At 44.5% G+C, this 21177-nt stretch overlaps 1 protein-coding gene across 1 annotated transcript in view; it reads right to left on the bottom strand.

Annotated features, from left to right (window-relative positions):
• Window positions 1–9103: 9103 nt before the first annotated feature.
• Window positions 9104–21177, bottom strand: part of LOC127055296 (calcium-activated chloride channel regulator 1-like) — a 29996-nt gene continuing 17922 nt past the window's right edge. The window contains exons 10-14 of the mRNA XM_050962124.1: window positions 17642–17872; window positions 16799–17069; window positions 15602–15766; window positions 11645–11881; window positions 9104–9585 (exon numbers count right to left, since the gene is read on the bottom strand). Of these exons, the coding sequence (XP_050818081.1) occupies window positions 9104–9585; window positions 11645–11881; window positions 15602–15766; window positions 16799–17069; window positions 17642–17872 (1386 nt within the window). The remainder of the gene's footprint in view (window positions 9586–11644; window positions 11882–15601; window positions 15767–16798; window positions 17070–17641; window positions 17873–21177) is intronic.

Raw genomic sequence — 21177 nt, forward strand, 5'->3', positions numbered from 1 at the left:
TGGTTCCAGCCGCCCCAAGGCTCCTGCTAGGGGAAACCCGTTGACCAGGAAACCTTGAACGCAAGGGGGACCAGTTAAGCCTCGCAATTTGTGTTTAATAAGATTAGTTGCTGCATTTATGATTACTAATAACACCAATATCACTTTTACTAACCCCTGGGACGACCTGAATAATTACTGGGACTTAGAAAAATACCAGGGCCAGCTTCTATTTGTAATTGTAGTGTTTGTGTTATTTGTTCTACTATTATATTGTAAGCCCAAGTTGTAACTAATCGTGTGGTCCCTTATCCTTATCTGTGACTCATTTCATAAATCCTCAATCTTTAACACTACGACTGATTGCTTGCGTTATCCCCGTCACTACCCTTGGGCACTTGTCACCCCCCCCCCCCAGGGCATCCAGTGATCGAACCTCCGCCCTATTCCAACGCTCGTTACCCGGTAGATAACGGGCACCTGGTGGCCATATCGGTGGAGCGAGGGGTGAGAGCAATCTGTAATCAACATGGCGTCACGAACAGGATGCCTTCGGGAGGGTCAGTGCCCGTGGTGTAGTGGGGACCGTGAACAATCTGAGCTCGAGCAATTTCAACACCTGCAATTTCACCAAGTGGCCAGCAGACAGTCTGCGAAGCCCACCCTAGATTGGATTTGTATTATAGAATCAGGGTCAGGGTCAAAAAGCTATACGACCTCATTAACCCTGCCTGCCGTAGGATGTCTCCTCCATTGCCATCCCACCTTTAAATGTCAGCCGGCCGATAGTTCCCTGCAACCCCAGTGCACGGGGGTTGCGGAGACTAGTCGGACCGAGACACCGTCTGGCATTTGGAAGGAGTGTAGCCGTATCATAAAAAGATCTGGGGCCACCGTTCCCAAACTCATACCCCCGCCCCGGGTACAGCCGGGTGATCCAGCCCACGGGTTGTTAGTCCACTTAGTGAAGGAATTGGAACAGACCAGGCGGACAAAGAAACTTAGACCAGACGAGTATAAGTCGGAAGACGTGTCCACAGTCTTGTTCAGCGCATTAAACAAAGCGCTGGACCTCTGTGCGGTCCTTCATGGAAGCACTATGTTTGCTGCTAAACAAGCCGCTGCTAACGACACCGACAGCGCAGAGTGTGAGATAAGTGGCAAAGAGCAGGAGGACGGGAGACCACCCCCTTATGAAGCCCCCCCTTGCCCTTTAATTTATCCCGCACTCCCCTCAGCCCCACCTGGGCCTGAGAAGAACAGGCAGATAGAGGCAATGCCCGTTGCTATCACCAAAAGTAAGGTGGATTATTATACAGGTCAGACAGTTACGACTACCGAGTACCGAACTCGCACCAAGGCGGAGATGAAGGAATTCTTAGCAGACACAAGGCGCAGGGATGGCGAGGCACCCCTAGTGTGGCTGGGTCGTCTGGCCCTGGATCACGGGGCAGAGATGGTAGATAGGGAGGAAGCCGCTGTTCTGGCCAAAACGTCCAATTGGGCGTCGGGGTTCCCGGTCATCATCTCTTGGGAAATGAGGTATGGCCGCTCACCACCCCGGCCGCGGCCGTCTTGGCCATGAAAGGCAGTTTTAAGGGACTGTATGTACCTCCCGGCAGCGTAAATACACCCCATGAGATCATCTGGGCTATTGCCGGAGCGTCCATCATAGTGTGGAACCCACAAACGGTACCGTTAAATTTAGACCAGCAACAGGTTCAGTCAGGTGTCCCCTTTATTTATGTCACAGATCCCACTCAAATTCCGGTCCAACGGGACGCGGTGGACTTGGCCGTAGATGGCGCCCCACCGATTGACACAGGGGGACTCCTGCTGTTGCATGGTTGGGTTGGGCAACCCCTTATTACCTTATATGAGGCCGTGTCCCGGCTCCGAATGCCACCAGCCCCGAAGAACCCCATTTCAGCCCTTCCAGCTGAGAGCCCTGTTAACAAGGGTCAGCCTAAACACCCTGAACGAACCAAGGCTGAAAGAGCACTTTTTGGGTTCCTGTTACATAAGGGGATCCCCAAGGAAGCACTGCGGAAGATGTCCGCTTCCCAGCAGCAAGATTTGGGGAAACAGTTAGGATGGAAGGACTGGGATGACTATTTGAGAACAAAAAACGAGTAGAGGCCGGGTGCGCCCCGGCCTCCACAGACACTTGGGATGATCGACCATATCACACCCTATTGGTAGCCGGTCCCAAACCCCCTTACACCCCTGTATCTTTCCTGTTGGACACCGGAGCTCAAATCTCCGTTATAAAATCCGATGTGCCTCATGTATCCACAAGTTCTACTATGTTTATTCAGGGTCTTAACAGTATTGAAGAAAAGCCTGTAGTCAGCTTTACTTTGATTCATAAGGGGTATAAGCGAAAAGTTAAGGCTTTGTTGGGAGGAACAAATTTGCTGGGGGTTGGGGATATAAAACGACTGCGATTACAAAAACAAGTCTGTCAGGCTCTGCCTGTCACCCTGTCGCCCGAAGCCCCCCCCCCTTATTGCCCCGAGCTTGTTAATAACAGTTCATGGAAATTTTCCCCCATTCCCACGAAGCCTGAAGGCATCCCCCTCATTAAGCGACTGCTCGACCAATTATTAAAGGAGGGACGGATAGCACAGGCGACCGCGTCAAACTATCTATCTCCCGGCTGGGGTATCCCCAAGCCCGGCAACCCCTCTGAATTTCGATTGGTAATCGATTATAGGCAGGCAAATAGCCGAGTCCGACACCTCCCATTCGCAGGCCCAGCCACCATTCCAGAAATACGGCAACAGCTGAGCGATGCCAGTGGGAGGTGGGCCTGCACCCTAGATTTAAAGGATATGTTCTATCAAATCCCGTTGGAGGACAAACCCCAAATCCTAAATTTCGCTTTCCAGGGCGCACAGTACCAGTGGAAGGTGTGCCCTCAAGGGTTCTGTAATTCCCCCACCTTGGCCACGTCCGCTCTTGCAAAAACCTTAAAGGGGGTAGAAGCCACTGGGGGCACCACCATTCTAGCCTATGTGGACGATATAATCATAATTGGGCCCAACGAACACATCGTCCAACACTTAACTAACACCGTGGTAGCCGAACTAAGGGCCAATGGGTGGCGAATTAATGAGAGAAAAAGCCACCTCGTGCCCTCTCAAAGCTTTTCCTTCTTAGGGCAACATTATGACCCCTATAACTGTGGCCAACCCACCTCGGGGATTTTAGACCCTTGGGTTAAAGACCCACCCGAGAATAAAAAGCAACTGCAGAGACTTTTAGGCCTGATTAATTATCACCGACACTTCATTCCAGATAAACACCTTGTAGACCTGGAAACGATCCAGGAACCCCTCTCGTCCAAACGGAAACGGGAAATATGGAGTCCTGAGGCCCAAATAAGCTTGGAACGAATAGCCACCTGGTTTGCTTCTAACCCACGGCTAGCGCGATATAAAAGGGATTCACCTTTTATCATTACCCTGTTCTTTACACAACATCATTATGGGTACTCGGTATCACAAGACGGGCAACCGGTCTATAACTGGGCCCGACGGCTCAAGGGTCCTCAGTATCGATATGGACCCATAGGACTTATGTTACTAGCCGCAGGCGAGGCACGCATTTGGGCCCCGCTATCTAGTAAAGGGACCCTGATCGGCCCAGAGGTACACCTCATTCCTTGGCTCACGCGGCTGCCCCCCCCCAGTTTTCACGGAACCAGCCTAACGTGGCAACAGCTGTGTTATTTGGGGGAAATCACGTGGCGGGAATGGACGCTTAAATCGCTGCCAAACGATGTCCGATTCCCAGCGGCCTCGGAGCCCTTGTGTATAGAAACAAAATATGACCCCTGGATTGTGTCCGACGGGGGCACTTCCCCGACCCCCCGGGCAGGAGTTCTCTGTGCTAAATGCGACCACTTTCAGGTTGATCTCCTTCCCCTGGGTTCATCGGCCCAGCATAGCGAAGTTCATGGGGTCCTTCTCGCTGCCCAGCACGTTACCCAGGCCCATACCGTTTCTGCTCAGGTCGTATTGGGTATAGACTCACAATTTTGTCTCAGCATCCTCACGGGAGAGGCTAATCCCACAGCGTTCACGCCCCTGTGGGAGACTATTTTTGACCTCATACGTAAGTTCTCCCGGCCCTGGTTTATAACCCATTGCCCGTCACATCGTCCTGACTCTAACCCCCTTCACTCCGAATTGGATCACAGAATGAGGGAAATTCAAGCCCCCCAAGTGTGCCTGGGGCAGCAGCCCCAGCTAAACACCGACCCATTCCTTCGATGGCTTCATGAGGATTGGGGGCATTTGCCTAGCGGCCGCCTATACAATCAGTTAGCCCTAGGTGCTCAGGGAAAATCTGAGGTACGGCGGCAGGACTGTGAAAGAATCGTGCAGTCCTGCCTTAAGTGTGCACAAATCAAGTCCCAAAACCGCCCGCGTTACGAGCGGTGGGCGTACGCTGCGGAGTATTTCCCTCCTGGCGCGGTGTGGCAAATAGATTTAATGGGACCCCTACCTGGAGCCCGTCGCCACCCAAAGGCTCTGGTAGTGGTAGATTTGGGCTCCCGACAAACTCACTGTATCCCTCTAAATACCACCACGGCTGCGGCTGTGGCTGGGGCACTGCAACAGGTAGCCGCAGCATGGGGTGTGCCCTCCGAAGTTCAAGCAGATGGAGGACCCCCGTTTACCAGCAAACGTTTTGAAGCATTAGTGCTGAAATGGGGGGCTTCCCTCCATATTCACTTGAAGTATCACCCCGAAAGTAATGGTGTTGTAGAGCGGAAAATCGGGGTTCTGAAAACCATGATACGTTCAGTTAATCCCAACGCTGACTATAAGGGTTGGAGTGCACTATTACCGCAGGTTCTAATCTCTCTCAATGCAAACTATTCTCGTTGGCCTGAAATCAGCCCCAGACCTAGAGGCCCCTGGACTCCCGTATATCAGCCTGACCAACTAGTCTGGGTGGCTGAGCCACAGGCCTCAGGTCACCGAGAACCCTACGCTGCCCAAATTGTAAGTGCAGGTAAATATCCTAATACCTACACAATTGTGGATGCCCGGGGCACCCACACCTTGGTCCATCATAACTGGATAAGCAAGCGTTCCGAGTCAGGAACGAACTAACGGGGGCCAATAAGGCCGCCTTCTGTTTGTCTTGCAGCTCGCAATGGCAGCAGGAAAACGGGACGACAACCAGAAGGGCCCCGATCCGCGGAACTTAGGACAGCCGTATCCTGTAGATGAGAACGCCCATAAGCTTATGTTCGCGGCCTATTGGATCCAAGAAGTCCTGGGAGGAAACATCGACTTATCCTCACTGACATCTGACAACTGCCTTGCATGTTCCAATAGGCTGTCTGTAAATAGGCCTTTGTTTGATTTATTGCCGTTAGTGTTTAACTTTAGTAGTATTAATAGTCCCCTTAATTGTTCTTCTTCCTTTGCTCAGTGGCTCCCTATCGTGCAGTGAACAGGTTGTATAAATGATTATTTTAACCCCATCTCCCCCCGTGTCTTTCCTATTTTTAATAAAACTATGGCACGTTATCTAGGCCCACTCCCCTTGTCACCCGGACAGAGACCCATGGCGTCCCACTGTTGGGTGTTTTATGGCAATAAGGGACGACGAGGCTGGTCAAACTCACCCTACTGGGTAGGCACGTATCCAAACTGTTCCCAAACCCTTGTCTATGACAGCGTGTCCCACGGCAACGTTGTTATGGATCGGGACACCCCCCTGCCAATAATCAATAAAACTGTCGTGGAAATGGATGTCATGGTCCCACCCTTTAGCGACTTCTTTAACCCTCTTAGGCACACCTATTTTTATTTTAGTTGGGTTTTAAACAAATTAAGACCCGGTCACTTTTGGCTATGTGGCGAGACAGCCTTTGCGGCACTCCCCCCCAATCCCAAAGGTATATGTACCATTGGGTCTGTCCTAATAAAAGGGGGTGGTCTTTATGTCAAGACCCGGCAGCCCAGTTCGGCCGGGCGGGTTCGACGTTCTTGGGGATGGTGGGAGAGGGCAAGGGGTGCCTTGTCCTCTGTAGTATCTTCAGTGGTCTCATTTAACCCCGTGGGATATATGTTATTGCGTGAGCAAGTATTATTTCAATCGTTGGCTATAGAAACGCTAGCCAACACCACTGCAAAGGGCTTTAGCTTAGTTAATCAGCGATTAGGTGAATTAGCAGATTATTCTTTTCAGAATCGCTTAATGATACAATTTTTGTTGCAATCACGGGATTTTTGTGAAACCCTTGTATCTATGTATCCACAGTTTAAAGATAAGTGCTGTATCTCTCTGTCTTCTATTTCTGGAAACTTAACTGAAGTGATTAATGACCTTCAGGCCTTGGGAACCTCTGTGCGTGAGTCCAGAGAGACCTTCCGCTTCTGGTCATGGCTGGAGTGGCTGGGCCTTGGAGCCTATAAGTCTTATTTTCAGGCCCTTTTTGTGTCGCTCGTGGTGGGCCTCTGCCTCCTCTGCCTCGGGTGTGCTTTTGTTAAGGCCTGTGTTCGGCGGATGGTGGGAAGTGCCCTTATCGCCTCGGCCACTGAGACGCGTCCGCTCGTAGGAGCGGACGCTGACTTGGACACTGAGGTTTAGGTACGTTGGGCGTTGTCGGCCGGAGCATGGGGGCATGTTAGACCCCCAAGTTGGGCCCCAGGGCCAGACAGCAGGTGCTCCGGCCTCTACCCGCCAACGGAATTTTCCCCCAGCCCCCAGAACTGCCACTGATCACATAGCTGCTCAGAAAGCAGAACTTGTAACAGGAAACAGCACCTTGCGGTCGGCCGACCTGAGGAGGGGAAGTTCCCCTCACGACGGTTGCTTCCTGGGTAGAGATGCTGGGGCCCGATTGCCTCCCTTGTATGGGCATGAGCCACTCGCGACCCCGCAATTGGCTTATCATAAATTATGACGAAAAATTCGTTATATATTGTTGGCCCCCTCCCGGGGACGGGGAGAGAGAACTCGAATTCCCGTCGAACCGTATCCAGGCTTGATCAACCTGAAGCTCTCTCCTGGCTCACGCGTTTCCCAGAGCCTGACTGCTTGCCGGCCGTAATGAAACTTTTGTGGTTTGTATGTGTAAGTAGAATTAGCTGTTAAGGATATCTGTATATCTGTGCTGTTAGATAAGAGGCAGAGACTGGTTCCAGCCGCCCCAAGGCTCCTGCTAGGGGAAACCCGTTGACCAGGAAACCTTGAACGCAAGGGGGACCAGTTAAGCCTCGCAATTTGTGTTTAATAAGATTAGTTGCTGCATTTATGATTACTAATAGCACCAATATCACTTTTACTAACCCCTGGGACGACCTGAATAATTACTGGGACTTAGAAAAATACCAGGGCCAGCTTCTATTTGTAATTGTAGTGTTTGTGTTATTTGTTCTAGTATTATATTGTAAGCCCAAGTTGTAACTAATCGTGTGGTCCCTTATCCTTATCTGTGACTCATTTCATAAATCCTCAATCTTTAACACTACGACTGATTGCTTGCGTTATCCCCGTCACTACCCTTGGGCACTTGTCACCCCCCCCCAGGGCATCCAGTGATCGAACCTCCGCCCTATTCCAACGCTCGTTACCCGGTAGATAACGGGCACCTGGTGGCCATATCGGTGGAGCGAGGGGTGAGAGCAATCTGTAATCAACAAAAACCACCAACATGCACCAGCCAAAACAAAAACGGGGACTTATATTGCCTTTACATTTGGAAGAGCAACTAAGAGTTCAATTCAGTTTCTTACTTTCACTTCATGCCATTAAAAAAACATCTGAGAAACACAGGAATTGCATTACCCAATCAGATCCTGGTCCACATGAACCCAGATACCCATCTCCGAAAGTACTTGTCTTTACTAGTGATTTTCACTTAATATGTTTGTAAAAGCTAACATGTACATTCCCCAATGTCTGGTCCAGGCATAGTTCAAATGTGGTAACTACCTTGAGCTAACTGTCAGTTAATTAAAATTGTAAAAAATCTGAGTGTAGGCGTATCCATGTTGGCCCAATATTTCAATATTTCTAAGTATATGTCAATGGAAGCAGCAAGAAATCCCATAATGGACAATTATGGAATAATTTGTACATGGAAAAGTTTTTCTTTAGCCCCTGCTAGTGATTAGCTGATGACCTGAAGCATGAGGGTTTATATACCTTATAAAAGAATTTGATCCCATCTAATGTAACGATGGATGTTTTCATTATCCAAACAATGGGCGATCCTTTCCCATTTCTGGAGCGTCACATCACAGATCATGATGTTGCAAGCTGGGCTTGCAGGAGATGGGAAAAACCAATGAAAAGTGACCTGCTGAATAGCTTTTCCTCCTGGATGCTACAGGCCTTCGCTTCTGTCACATGCTGTGCTAAGTGACATTTCTGCTACCTAGGAATTTAGTGTTTTCTCTTCTACTATTTTGCTTTTGTTCTGTCATTTAGAGTTGGAATGTTGCATGTGTGATTGATGACTATGTCAGGTAAAAAGTGTTTTCCATATGCTCATTTGTGAATAACATATGGCCCTGATCCTGTGAATATTTAAACACCTGCATTAGTCATAGGATGAGAGTTGAGTTATGCATGTACCTAAGCAGTTGCAGGCTCAGGACCAACAGCTGTATACATCTATGTTTCCTACTCATTCAATTTAACTGAAAGGAATGTATGAAAACCAAAGATTACAGATCGATTTTTTTCTTAAATCTCCCCTCCCTGACTGCTAAGCAACTGGAAAACAAAATTAGAAAGATTTTTTTTTAAATAAAACAAAGCACAGAATATCTAATGTTGCAGAACTCTTGCAAGATTAGAGTTAAAGCATACAATTAGATTGTCATTTATATGCTACACATTGTACTGATGTGTCTTAGTTTACTCAGTACATACTTTTAAATTCACTGTTCAGTCTACATAATGTACTGTAACATTCTATACACTCATTGAAAGCAGATCAAAATACATATAAATCCACCTCTATTTTAAAGTCAATGCACTTAATTTTCAAATCTATTACAAGTTTGTCTTTCCTTATGTATTTTGAAAATCACAAATAGAACAAATTATGATAAATACCTACTGAGCTTTCATCTTACAATTAGTTTTATTACATTCTGAGCTCAGGGCCTCCCTTTCTATTTTTCTTATGTAAAATACAGATAGTTATACTTACAGCTATTAATACAATTATTACAGGTATTACAGCCCCAATTACTATTATTGAAACATTGACGCCATCATTGATAACATCAATAGGAAGCGTATCAGTCAAGGGTCCCTGTGTAGGAACACTGTTAGTGATAACTTCGGTAGGAAGTGTATCAGGCGAGGATTCCTTTGGAGGAACAAACAGAGCTGCCTGTACTATATTAGACACCTCTGAGGTCAAGGAGGCATTATCAACGGCACGTATTGCAAAGTAGATTATGGTGCCATTTTCTATTGTGACATTTTCTGGTTTAAACTGAAATGATTCCTTGGTGCTGGCAGGTTTAGGTACCAGACTAGAGGTATTCACGGAAATAGCATCGTCAAAGGTGTTTCTTAGGTCCAGAAAACTTTCACTCATTTTTATTATGTATCTGTCAGCTGGAAAAAGAGAGGAATACAAGTAAGAGTGTGTTAGTATGTCTATTACACTATCTGTAAATGTAAGCATGGTACAGGATTTCTAGAACAGTTTTGTATTTTTATAAGAACTCCCATGATACTCCATTACCATCCCTACCATTTTACCCTCATTATTGGTGGGCCTGCTTAATTGACTAACATCCGTTCTCTGTAGAGCTCTGGACAGGATTCCTGTTAGCACTTATCAGTTCCACATTTTAGTTGGGTCAATAGTCTACTGTTAACTGATGTGGGGCATTCCCTCCCCTCATGAGCACTAACCACATTATATTACCAGCACTCTTAGCTCCTGCTGGGCAGATGAGTCTTCCACATGGCAGTGCAGATAACTGCCATTAAACTGCCCCCCTCTATGCCTCCCTCTCCCACACTTCACACAAGTCTCTGCAGTACTAAAATAGAAACATAACTTTTGGATGAGAAATGAAAATAGGATTTTTTTTACTTTTCTCTGGTGAGTACCCAGGTCAAGTATAAGATCAAAAGTAGAGAGAGAGATCCCTGCATCCTGGTTAGCTTCCCTCTCTTAATGTGAGCAGCTTCTAAAGCATAGTCTGAGAGACAGAAAAATGCCTGCTTCATTTGCCAGCATAGTTAGTCTGCCAGGGATCTTGCTGCAAATGTATCTGGCTTCCCACTTCCCACAGTTGTCATTTCAAGGCTGTATGGTTCTGTTCTGCTCATGGGTTTTCTAGTTCTTTGCTTGATTTGAGTTCTAATTCCTGCTCCTCATCTTTTCTATTGCTTCAGAGATGGGGTAAGGAGTAGCATAAGAGTAGCATCAGAAGATTTTCCTAACTGAAGTTATTCTTCCATTGCTAGCTAGTCTAACTGTAAGGCTGTTTTGAGCCGGACAAGCAGCACAAAGTAGCCACATAGAAGAACGTAGGCCAGTGTTTTGGGGATTTAATGGAGTTGTTGGTTTGTTCTCTGGTGAGCTTGGCAAGAGCTGTAGGTGTATGTAAAGATTTTAATCTGAAGCTGCTCTCTGTGTGACTGCAGACTGTCTATCTTAACCTCTCTGGCTCGTGCTGATGTGCACACTGTAACATAGTTTGGTTACAACATACTTAAAATATATATTATAAACAAGACCTAACTGTGTCCCCATAAATGGATTAAAGACTTGGACTGCCCATGTTGTAACTGGGTCCCCTGATTTATTTACAGTTGCAGTGTAGACAAGGGCTAAGCCTTGGAAGGGTCACTGGTGAGTGTTTTTTATTTAATTTGTTTGCCTTTGTAAACTACCATAAGGCTGGTTGGTATGGAAGCTTTGCATTTTCTGTTGTACCAGGTTTGGGAGAACAGGCACTGACTTTTGTGTTTCTCAGGGGGTGCTCCACTGCCGCTCCACCCCAAGACCCTGCCCTCACTCTGCCTCTTCTCTTGAAGCCCCACCCTCGCCCCACCTCCTCCCCTGAGACCTCAGTGTTGCCCCATCTCTTGCCACCACCACTCTGTCCTCTCCCCCAAGTCCCCACTTCTTCCCCTTCCTCTTCCCACTGTCCCCTGCCCCATCCCCTTCTCTTCCCACCACCCTCTACCCCTACCCCTGGCCACCAAACAGCTGATTGGTAGCTAGCCTTGAGGCTCTGCCAAACAGCTGATCTGCAGCCAGCCCCGGGACCCTGCCAAACCACTGTAACTAGTGGCTTCTGAGCTCCCCCTATTTTTTCCATGGGTGTTTGAGCCTTGGAGCACTGACAGAGTTGGTGCCTACGTTTGGGAGTGTTCCATGTTTCTTTAAACATTTTTTTAAAGCATTAGGTGGGACTAACATGAATATCCTATTGAACAGGGAATTCATTGGTTACACTGAGTCTTGATCTACACTAGGAAATTTTACAGAGAAAATCTGGAGTAGGTCAAGCCATAGTGACGGTCATATTTTTTGCAGATGGGATAGACATAGCTTTTTACCTCACCTCTCCTTGGTCGGCTCATCATATGTAATTTCAGATAACTGACAATACTGCATCACTTCCAGCTGACTAAAACAAAACTTCCAACTTACCTTGTCCCTCATCCAAGTCATTCCCGGGAGCTGTCCAAGACAAGTGAATTTTATCTTCTTCAAACTGAGCCTCAAGGTCAGTAATTTTACAGGGTGGGAACACATCAGTAGTTCCTCCTGACGGAACATTCACCACTACAAAAGAACCTCCTGTTGCAACTCTGTTGAAACTTCCTAGCTTCGCTTGAATTTCCTCATCACTAACTTCAGGTTTCGGTGCATTCATTTTGATTTCACCTGCCCCAAAAGAAAAAAAAATTGCTCAAGCTATTTGAACATTACAAAACTCCAAATCATAACACACTTTCTTTTTATCTAGCATTCCCTCTCTCTTTAATCTACTTTTTTTCTTTGGCTTATTCAAGCTTAGTGCAAAAATTAGCAAGGCTAAAAACCAAAGTGAACTTCAGGATCCTGCATCCTTGCACAAAACGAAGGCAGACCCCAAAAGCAAACCAGATTTCAAGTGCAGTTGAAAGTAGCAACAGTGCCTATCACCCGTTTGGGTATTTAAGGTATTAAGCAGGTGTCAGTGGGAAGTGGTTGTGATAAGGCAGTTTCCATCCATCTCTTCCTAGCTATTGCAGCCAGCATAAGAATTACAACCCTGTAGGAATTTCCTTACTTTTCTGGGTTTAAGTTGGATACATTTTTATGTAGACTTTTTTCACTCAATATATTTTAATTTTCTAGGAATACAGAAAATTGTTTCTGTGTGTACGTGCACACATGTGCAAGAAGGGGGATATGAAATGCAAAAGGTAATATTAATCTAAAATTAAGCTTAAGAAATCAGGCACTCAAAAGTGAAGAAATTCAAAACGCTAAGTTTTCTATTACTATATATATATCTTTACTCTTGCGGGAGTTCTGCATGACTGCATGCATGCATAATTAATGAGCCCCGCAGATTTTTATTTTTTTGGTGCAGAAAAAGCTTCTGCTGAAATATTGCTGCAGTTCTGCCTTTTGACCACCAGAGGGCCCGGTGGCGATAGAACAAAGCAGCAGCTCACAGCCAGCTAAAGAAGAGAAAGCCTGCCTTCTTCCAAGCGCCTGTCAAGCCAGGTCAGACAGGCGCTAGTGGGGGAGGACAGACTGGGGCAGGGGCTGAATGGGAGTGGAGGCACTGGGTCACAGGAGGGAGGGGGGAGGGAGGTGCAGGCAGGGCCGGATTTAGGAAGTGTGGGGCCCAATTCGAACAGTTTCGGCGGGGCCCTGGCAGGGATAACTTAAAAAAAAATGTAAAAAAACACGTGGGGCTTGTACTCACCGAGCGGTACTCCAAGTCTTTGGCGGCACTTCGGCGGCGGGTCCTTCACTCACTCCAGGTCTTTGGCTGCACTGAAGGACCCGCCGCTGAAGTGCCACCGAAGACCCAGAGCAAGCGAAGGACCCGTCGCTGAAGTGCTGCTGAAGACCCGGAGCGCTGCCAGGTGAGTAAAAGTTACAAAGGTGCCTTTAGCCAGGGAAGGGATACTCACTGGGTGCGGGGTCCGATTCGGGGGAATTGGTGGAATAGGCCTAAAGCCGGCCCTGGGTGCAGGGCCACATGGTGATGGGGCAGGGGGTGCAGAGCTACATAGGGACAGGGCAGTGTCTGGGTGGGGGTACAAAGACACATGGGGACAGGGGGAGGAGTACAGGGACATGGGGACGGGAGTGGCTGGGTGGGGACACAGAGACACATGGGAGAGGGGCGGGGGTACAGAGCCACATAGGGACAGGGGGTGGGGATGCAGGGCCACATGGGGATGGGAAGGAGTGGGTGTCTGAGTGGAGGTGGAGGGACACATGGGGGGTGGAGGGACACATGATAATGGGGCAGATGTTCCTGACTGAATGGGAGAGGCTAGGGCTCAGCCAGGGTCTGCATGGGGGAAGCTCCCTAACAATCCCTCCCCACCCCCACAAAAAAACCTTGTTCCATACTTTCCCCACCCATATCCAACAACCCTCCAGGTTCACACCCAGGATCCTTCCCAGCAATTTACTTCCTTGTTCCTCAGCTCCTCCATTACCCTTGACTCCCGCAAGCCTTTGCATTGCTTCCAAGGGCTGCGGGAAATACAGTTCTTTACTGTAGTTTAAATGAATTATTACTCAGAGTTCTGTATTAATATGCCTAGTAAGGAATCTACTTGTCAAAAAATATTTCTTGAATCTTTTTTGTTGTCTGTATTCTTACAGACATGCTTGCTGACAGGTATTTTGAAATAAATGACCAAAAATAATTGAAACTGGTGTGATTATATTGTGTTATTTTAACAAGTAATATATGTGGAATTTTGCAGAATTTTAAAATATTGTATGCAGAATTTTTATTTTTTTTGGTGCAGAATTCCACCAGGAGTAATAGTATATATATTTACTGTCATAATGCATAATTTACTGGATGGGCCTTCTTTTGGGGGTGGGTACTGGTAAAATAACGTTAAGGTGTATATTTAACAAGGAAAACAGGAATAGGAAATACTACATTGTGCGATATAGCCAAGTGAACACTGAGGGACAAATCTTAACTGTTTGAACCTCCTGATGTTTTTGGGTGCCTAATATCTCAAGTTTGGAGTGTGGTTCTTACTCAGTAGAGCCGCCTACCCAGAGTCAGATCTGCTGGCTTAAATGGCAAAAAGTAAGTTACTATTTTTTCCCCCTAAACAAACCATTGTTAACCAAGCGACAAAGAGTCCTGTGGCACCTTATAGACTAACAGACGTTTTGGAGCATGAGCTTTCATGGGTGAATACCCACTTCGTCAGATGAATGTAGTGGAAATTTCCAGAGGCAGGTTTAAATATGCAAGCAAGAATCAGTCTAGAGATAATGAGGTTAGTTCAATCAGGGAGGATGAGGCCCTCTTCTAAGGGCTGAGATGTGAACACCAACGGAGGAGAAACTGCTTTTGTAGTTGGCTAGCCATTCACTGTCAGGTTCCGTTGGCAGAGCAAACTCTGTAAATGGTGCCTTCAAATTATACCCTCAGTTACATTTGTGCAATCCCACTGAAGGCCAGAGGGTTGCATAGATTTACTGAGTAAGGCATTTGGCCTGCAGACCCCGGTGACAATGCACAAGACAGAAAGAACACAATTGATTTTCAGCTCCTAGGCTGAGTCTGCAGAGGTGGGAGTTAGAACAGCCGTGTTGCTAACCTGTAACTAGAGCAAATTTGTTCTGGAGTGTGTGAGAAAACAAGTGTAGAATTTGACAATACTATTTTTATAAAGTCACTTTTCAGAATAAAACTATATTTTAATGATGAATTAACTGTTTTTATTGCACTTGATTTCTCTGGGGCTTTTAGATCAAAAGAGAAATGCAAAAATAAGGGAAAGAGGAAAAATATACTAAGTCACAACACATTTGTAACAGACTCATTGTAAAAGTATCATTAACTGAAGCTTCATTGATTGAGAAGGCTTAAGCTGCAAGATCTTAATAGCAATATCCATACTTGTGGTTTCTGGAACTGAGAATCTTTAATTCACACAGGCCTAATGGAAAGAATCCTGAAAAATATGTCCAGAAAACCAAACAGAAGAACAGAAAAATTCTCATGTGGAGACATTAAATGGATAACTTAAAATTTCATAACTTTGAAACTGATTCCCTGAAACCTTATTTTTAAGTCTCAGTGAAACATACAAATTTAAAATTTCTAACTTCAGCTATTTTTTAAATATGATTTTCAGTTCCAGGATTTTTGGCAACTCCCATGTGTTCCAAAGAGTACTAAATTATATATAATGAGGTGCTATTCTCATATATAGCAAACATCCTGTGGTTCCAGCTACTGTTTTCTAAAGGATAAACAATAGCGGAAAAGATACATGTAACAAATGTTAAGTTTAAAAAGCATTTTGTGAAGCTAAATGATCTCCCATTCACCCATATTTTTACTTACACAGAGAGAGAGAGAAAGAGAGAATTTTCTACTTCATTAATGTTCCTTACCATTTTCTATGTAGCCTGGAACATACAAGGCTCGGCTCTGCCTGCGGCCAAGTCTAACAGTCTGCTTTCTCCCCTGGATATGCACTTTTAAGTTGTATCTACCATTTCCCTTGAAAGATGTAAAGTACTTTGAATAGATTCCATCATTCTTGGTAATATCAGCACCTAGACATACAAATAGTAATAATTAACCATCCGAACAAGGTACCTTTGTTAAGCAAGGGCATTTTTTGCTGTTTAGTTCATAAACACATAGGGCCTACTCTTTCTTCTATTGAAATCAATAAGAGCTTTGATACGGATTTAGGTGAAAACAGGATCGGTCCCATTTTGACATGAGCTCATTACATATTTTACTGGAGATAACAATGTAGAATTAAAACACGTTACTGTGTATTTACTGTTGTTTCCAATAGTAACCAATAGGCCAGTAGTTCTCAACTATTTCTTAGTAGTTCTCCATAGTGGTCTGATCTGAGGAGCCCTTCTTGGTGGTCTGCAGACTAAAATACCTTGAGATTGAAGCAATGCTGGAATGTGGGTAGGAGAGAGTCTACAGTTTGCATGACATGGTTCAGATAATGGAGAAGCTGGAGAACAATAGAACTGTGCATTTGAATCACATCACCTCTGCAGGCACAATAGATTGAAAAGGAGAATAATAATCTATGTAATTCATACTTTTGAAGAAGATATTTTTAACATAGTTATACTGCCACCTGCATCCCCTCTGCAGGGCAGACCATCATGTAAAATATACATAAGTTCAAATAGTGAATATGGTTGAATCAGATCCACAAAGCAATAGACGCCCTTCTGTCCCTGTTCTGGCTATTGGCATCATGGGTAACAGCACAGGAGATGGAGAAGGCTTTACACAACCACGACACTGCCTTCTTCTTGGGCGCAGTTTCTCTGTCTCCTCCTTCCTAACACACCCAACAGTGTAAGTGCACCACCATGCCAGAGCACACATGCTGCACCAGTTTAGACCCAGTGCAGTTTACTCTCATCCTGAAGCAGTGGGGGAGACCAGAGTTACCATCTCCCTCCACTTGCTGCCCCTTGTTCTGTGCTTATGGCATAGGCATGACTGAACCCTTAGTGATAAGTTTGGAAGCAGAGTGCAGAGACATTCTAAAATACATATTACAAAATGGGTAGACAAAAATGTAAGGAAAGTAATTATCAGATTACCGGAACCATCATCAAGGAGTTTGAGCTGCACTGCAGATCCAGTCTCTTGTTCAACAGTGGCCATCACGGTTGCACCAAGAACAGGCAAAAATCCTTGACTAACTTCTGCATAAATCACCATTGGATTAGGGAAGTTGTTCGTATCCTTATTCATGTGGGCTTTCACAGTCACTGGAGGCACAGCCAAAGATGCCGCTCGAGAGGTTACTATCATTGATATGACTTGAGGGGCTGTATGGTTATTCTGAATCCAATATAACCAATCCCCCACCTGCAAATCAAATATATGGAGTATAAAAATATAATATAAGACTTCATTAGTCTAAGGGCAGCTTCGTGTTTCCCTTAGTTAATTATCATCTTAGTTCAGGGGAGATTTTCCAAGCTCAAAGGGCAGTTAGGGTATTGCTAGAGGACCAGAGCTGAGGTAATTTGGGTACCTTACTTATGATTCTTCGTGCTTTCAAATGTTTGGTTTCTTTTAAATTTAACCTTATATCTGCGTTTGCTCAGTTTCAGTGGTGGATGTTTGAGAATTATCACATTCTTGGAAGGACTGGAACCCATATATTATAGATATGTACTCTCAACCTTAACTTCCCCTCAATTCAGTGTTTTATCTGGTAGTCTTGTATACTTGGGATGTGTGTAGAGCATAATAAAAAATTAGGAACAGCACAAATGACAGTTAGACAGCCAACTTCCATTGCAAGTCAGTGGAGTTACACCAAGGATAAAATTGGTTCATTAGGAATATGTGTTTATAACTTCTAAAAAGAGAAGGTGCATTTTAGTCTATGAAAATGTTAATGTTTGGATAATAAAATAAAGTTTAGTCTTTACCTCTGCAGTGCCTGCTATACTCAGTCGAGCTGTTCGGAGGTTTAGATTACTAACTGTGAAGTTTGACGTTCTATATTCTTTTCCTTTGGGGTCCCGCAGTAAAATGTCTGGTGGAGATGTGATTCCATCCCATGTAACTACAAAGAAGGTGTCTTTTCCCACAGTGCTATCTACAGTCACTGTACCATTCATCCACTGCTTGACTGCGACACTCCGAGCTGTACTTTCAAGCTATTAGACAAATAAAATATGTTTTATGGCTAGTTAAGAGATAAACACTTAAAATACCAGTAATTTCAGTGTGGTTCATTTTCCTCTTAAAGGGGAGAACAAATCAATATTTTGCCTATTCAGAGGGCATCTTGACTGGCTGGTGAATTACTGGCCCACTACTGGAATAGGGGCTAGAGGAGCACTAATGCTGTAACAAGCCTGTTTACACCATGATGAGCAGGTTTCTGCTGTTCTGTGCAGAGCTCAGGGTTGTGCAAAGGAGACAGAAGCCTCCTGCCACTGTGCCTCCACACATGGGGAACTAGCCGGAGGGCGAGGGCCACGTGGACTTGCCATTGAAGGGAATGGAATGATGAACCTCTGAGCAAATTTTCTGTAATGCCCATTTGCAGAGTAGAATTGCTTATGAATGTGAAAATATAGTAACCAAAAGTCTCCTTCCACTGCTATATGTGATCTTTCCACCAAGTCTTTGCAGGAGATTAGTGCTACATTTCCTCTCCAGCTGTCAGCCTGCTTCCAGAAAGACCGCACAATAAGACAGTGATCTAACCATAGGTAGGGACAACAGAAAAGCAATGAGAGACACAGACAGAAATAATAAAACACAGCAAGAAGAGAAACAATATTTCCTTTACCAAGAATGGTTTTGCACATGTGAGCCACCGGAATTTACAGATAAGCTACCAATATGAGTTTTATAGTGGCCTATCGGACTACCAGGCTGCAAATAGATTTGCTCACTTCCATTTTATGGCTCAGAAAAACTACAATTAGAAAAGTACCTTTTAATAAAATAACTTTCTGTTTAGAATGAAAATGGAAAACTAGATACTGAAACATTATTTCAAAAAGCCTCTGGATGGACATTTGAGAGTCAGGTATTCAGATGGTACTCTAGTAATGAGACTGGTATAAGTGCTTAGAAAGTGAGATCAATTGTCTTTTAATAGCAGCTGTTAATAGCCCAGAAAATAAAGAAATGTTTTGTTTTCTTTCTCCTGGATAGATGTGATAGTGGAGCTATAAAAACTGGAAAGCTAAGAATAATGGGGGATTTCAGCTATCTCCGTATTGACTACGAATGTGTCACCTCAGGATGAGATGCAGATATAAACTTTCTAGATATCATTAATGATTTCTTTTTGTATCAGCTAGTCCAGGAACCCACAAATGGAGGTGCGTGTCCTTAATTAGACCTAAGTGGTTCGCAGGATCTGGTCCAAGAGGTGACTATAGCTGAACCCCCTGCCAAAAGCTCCAACACTGTAATTAAATTTAACATTCCTGTAGAGGGAAAAATACCAAAGATATCCACCACAGCAGCATTTAACTTCAAAAAAGGGAACTAAACAAAAATGAGGAGGTTAAATGGAAATTAAAAAGAACAGTCAGAGGAGTGAAATGCCTTCAAATTGCATGCAAACTTTTAAAAAAACACTAAGATAGAGGCTCAAAAGATGGGTATACCTCAAATAAAAAAAATGCTTTTAGTTTTTGTCTCTCTTGCTAGCTGCTCTTCACATTCTTTTTTGGCCTTCCTAATTATACTTCTGCACTTGATTTACAAAAGTTTATTCTGTTCTATTTCCCTCAGTAGGATTTGACTTCCAATTTTTATAACATGTCTTTTTTGTTTTTAACCACATCTGTTTCCTCTGCTGTTTAGTCATGATAGCACTGTTTTGGTCCTCTTCCTGTTTTGTTTGAGTACGTCAGAGGCGAGAAGCCTGCCAAACAATCATTGAGGCCATTGGATGACCAAAGTGCTAAAGGAGCATTCAAGGAAAACAAGACCTTTGTGGAGAAGATAAATGAATTATTTGCATCAATCTTCACTGTAGAGGATGTGAGGGCGGTTCCCACGCCTGAGCCATTCTTTTTAGGTGACAAATTTGAGGAACTATCCCAGACTGAGGTGCCAGTGTAGGAGTTTTTGGAACAAATAGATAAACTGAACAGTAATAAGGAACCAGACCTGATGGTATTCACCCAAGAGTTCTTAAGGAACTTAAATATTGCAGAAGTACTAACTGTGGTATGTAACCTATTGCTTAAATCAGCCTCTGTACCATATGACTGGTGGACAGCTATTGCAATGCTGAGTTTTATAAAAAGCTGCAGAGGCAATCCTGGCAATTACAAGGCAGTAAGCCTAACTCCAGTACCAGGCAAATTGGTTGAAACTAGTAAAGATCAGAATTATCGGACTAATAGATGAATGTGATATGTTGGGCAAGAGTCAATATGGCTTCTGTAAAGAGGAATCATGTCTCATCAATCTACTGTATTAGTATTCTTTAAGGGGGGCCAACAAATGTGGACAAGAGTGATCCAGTGCTCATACTGTATGAGGACTTTCAGAAAGCCTTAGACATAGTCCCTCACCAAAGGCTCTTAAGCAAAGTAAGCAGTGATGGGATAAGAGGGAAGCTCCTCTCCTGGATCAGAAATTGGTTAAAAGACAAGAAACAAAGGGTACAAATAGATAGTCAGTTTTCAGAATCGAGAAAGGTAAATAGCAGGGTTCCCCAGGGATCTGTGCTAGACTAGTGCTTCAACTTATTCATAAGTGATCTGGAAAAAGGAGCAAAATAGAGAGGTGGAAAAGTTTGCAGATGATACAAAATAGTGAACTGTGAAAGTTAAAAAGCTGGCTGCAAAGAGTTACAAAGGGATCTCACAAAATTCTGAAGTTCTTGTCAAGACCAGTATACAATTGCAGGGAAGCTAAGGACTCCATGACCAAACCTATATTAGTTGCTATGCATAATTCAGATAAAGTGCAAATGTGGGTCCATAGCAGAGATTTAGCAAAGTGAGGGATGAGTTGTTAAGTTATAGATAGCACAACCCAAGAGCTGTTGTAGAAATAGGAGGAGGGGATAACTCAGTACTACTAGCCTCCGTTATTTTGAAGAAATCATCACTGAGTTGAAATAGATCATGAGAAGTGTCAGGAAAGCTGGAAGTGAAAAAGTTATCTATTGTGGAGAAGAGATCCAGCTGAGACAGTTTCCTCATTATTGATAATGTTAGTATAGTAACTATTCTTTGGAAGACAAGATCACTTATTTACAGCATTCTACACAGGAATGACCACACATACTATGGTATTTCTGCCTGCCTCTAGCTATATAAGTCCCTTTGAATTAGCTAATTGTGAGAAATTTTAGTTTTCTTTGTTTCACTATCTGTTTCATTTTATTGTTAATAACAGAGCACACCCACAGAAAAAAAAATTCCCACTGCCATTTCCAAATATCAGTTTATATTTTAAGATCAGTCACTGACAGTGCAAT

Source organism: Gopherus flavomarginatus, chromosome 7 (genome assembly GCF_025201925.1).
Source record: "Gopherus flavomarginatus isolate rGopFla2 chromosome 7, rGopFla2.mat.asm, whole genome shotgun sequence".
Classification (NCBI taxonomy): domain Eukaryota; kingdom Metazoa; phylum Chordata; order Testudines; family Testudinidae; genus Gopherus; species Gopherus flavomarginatus.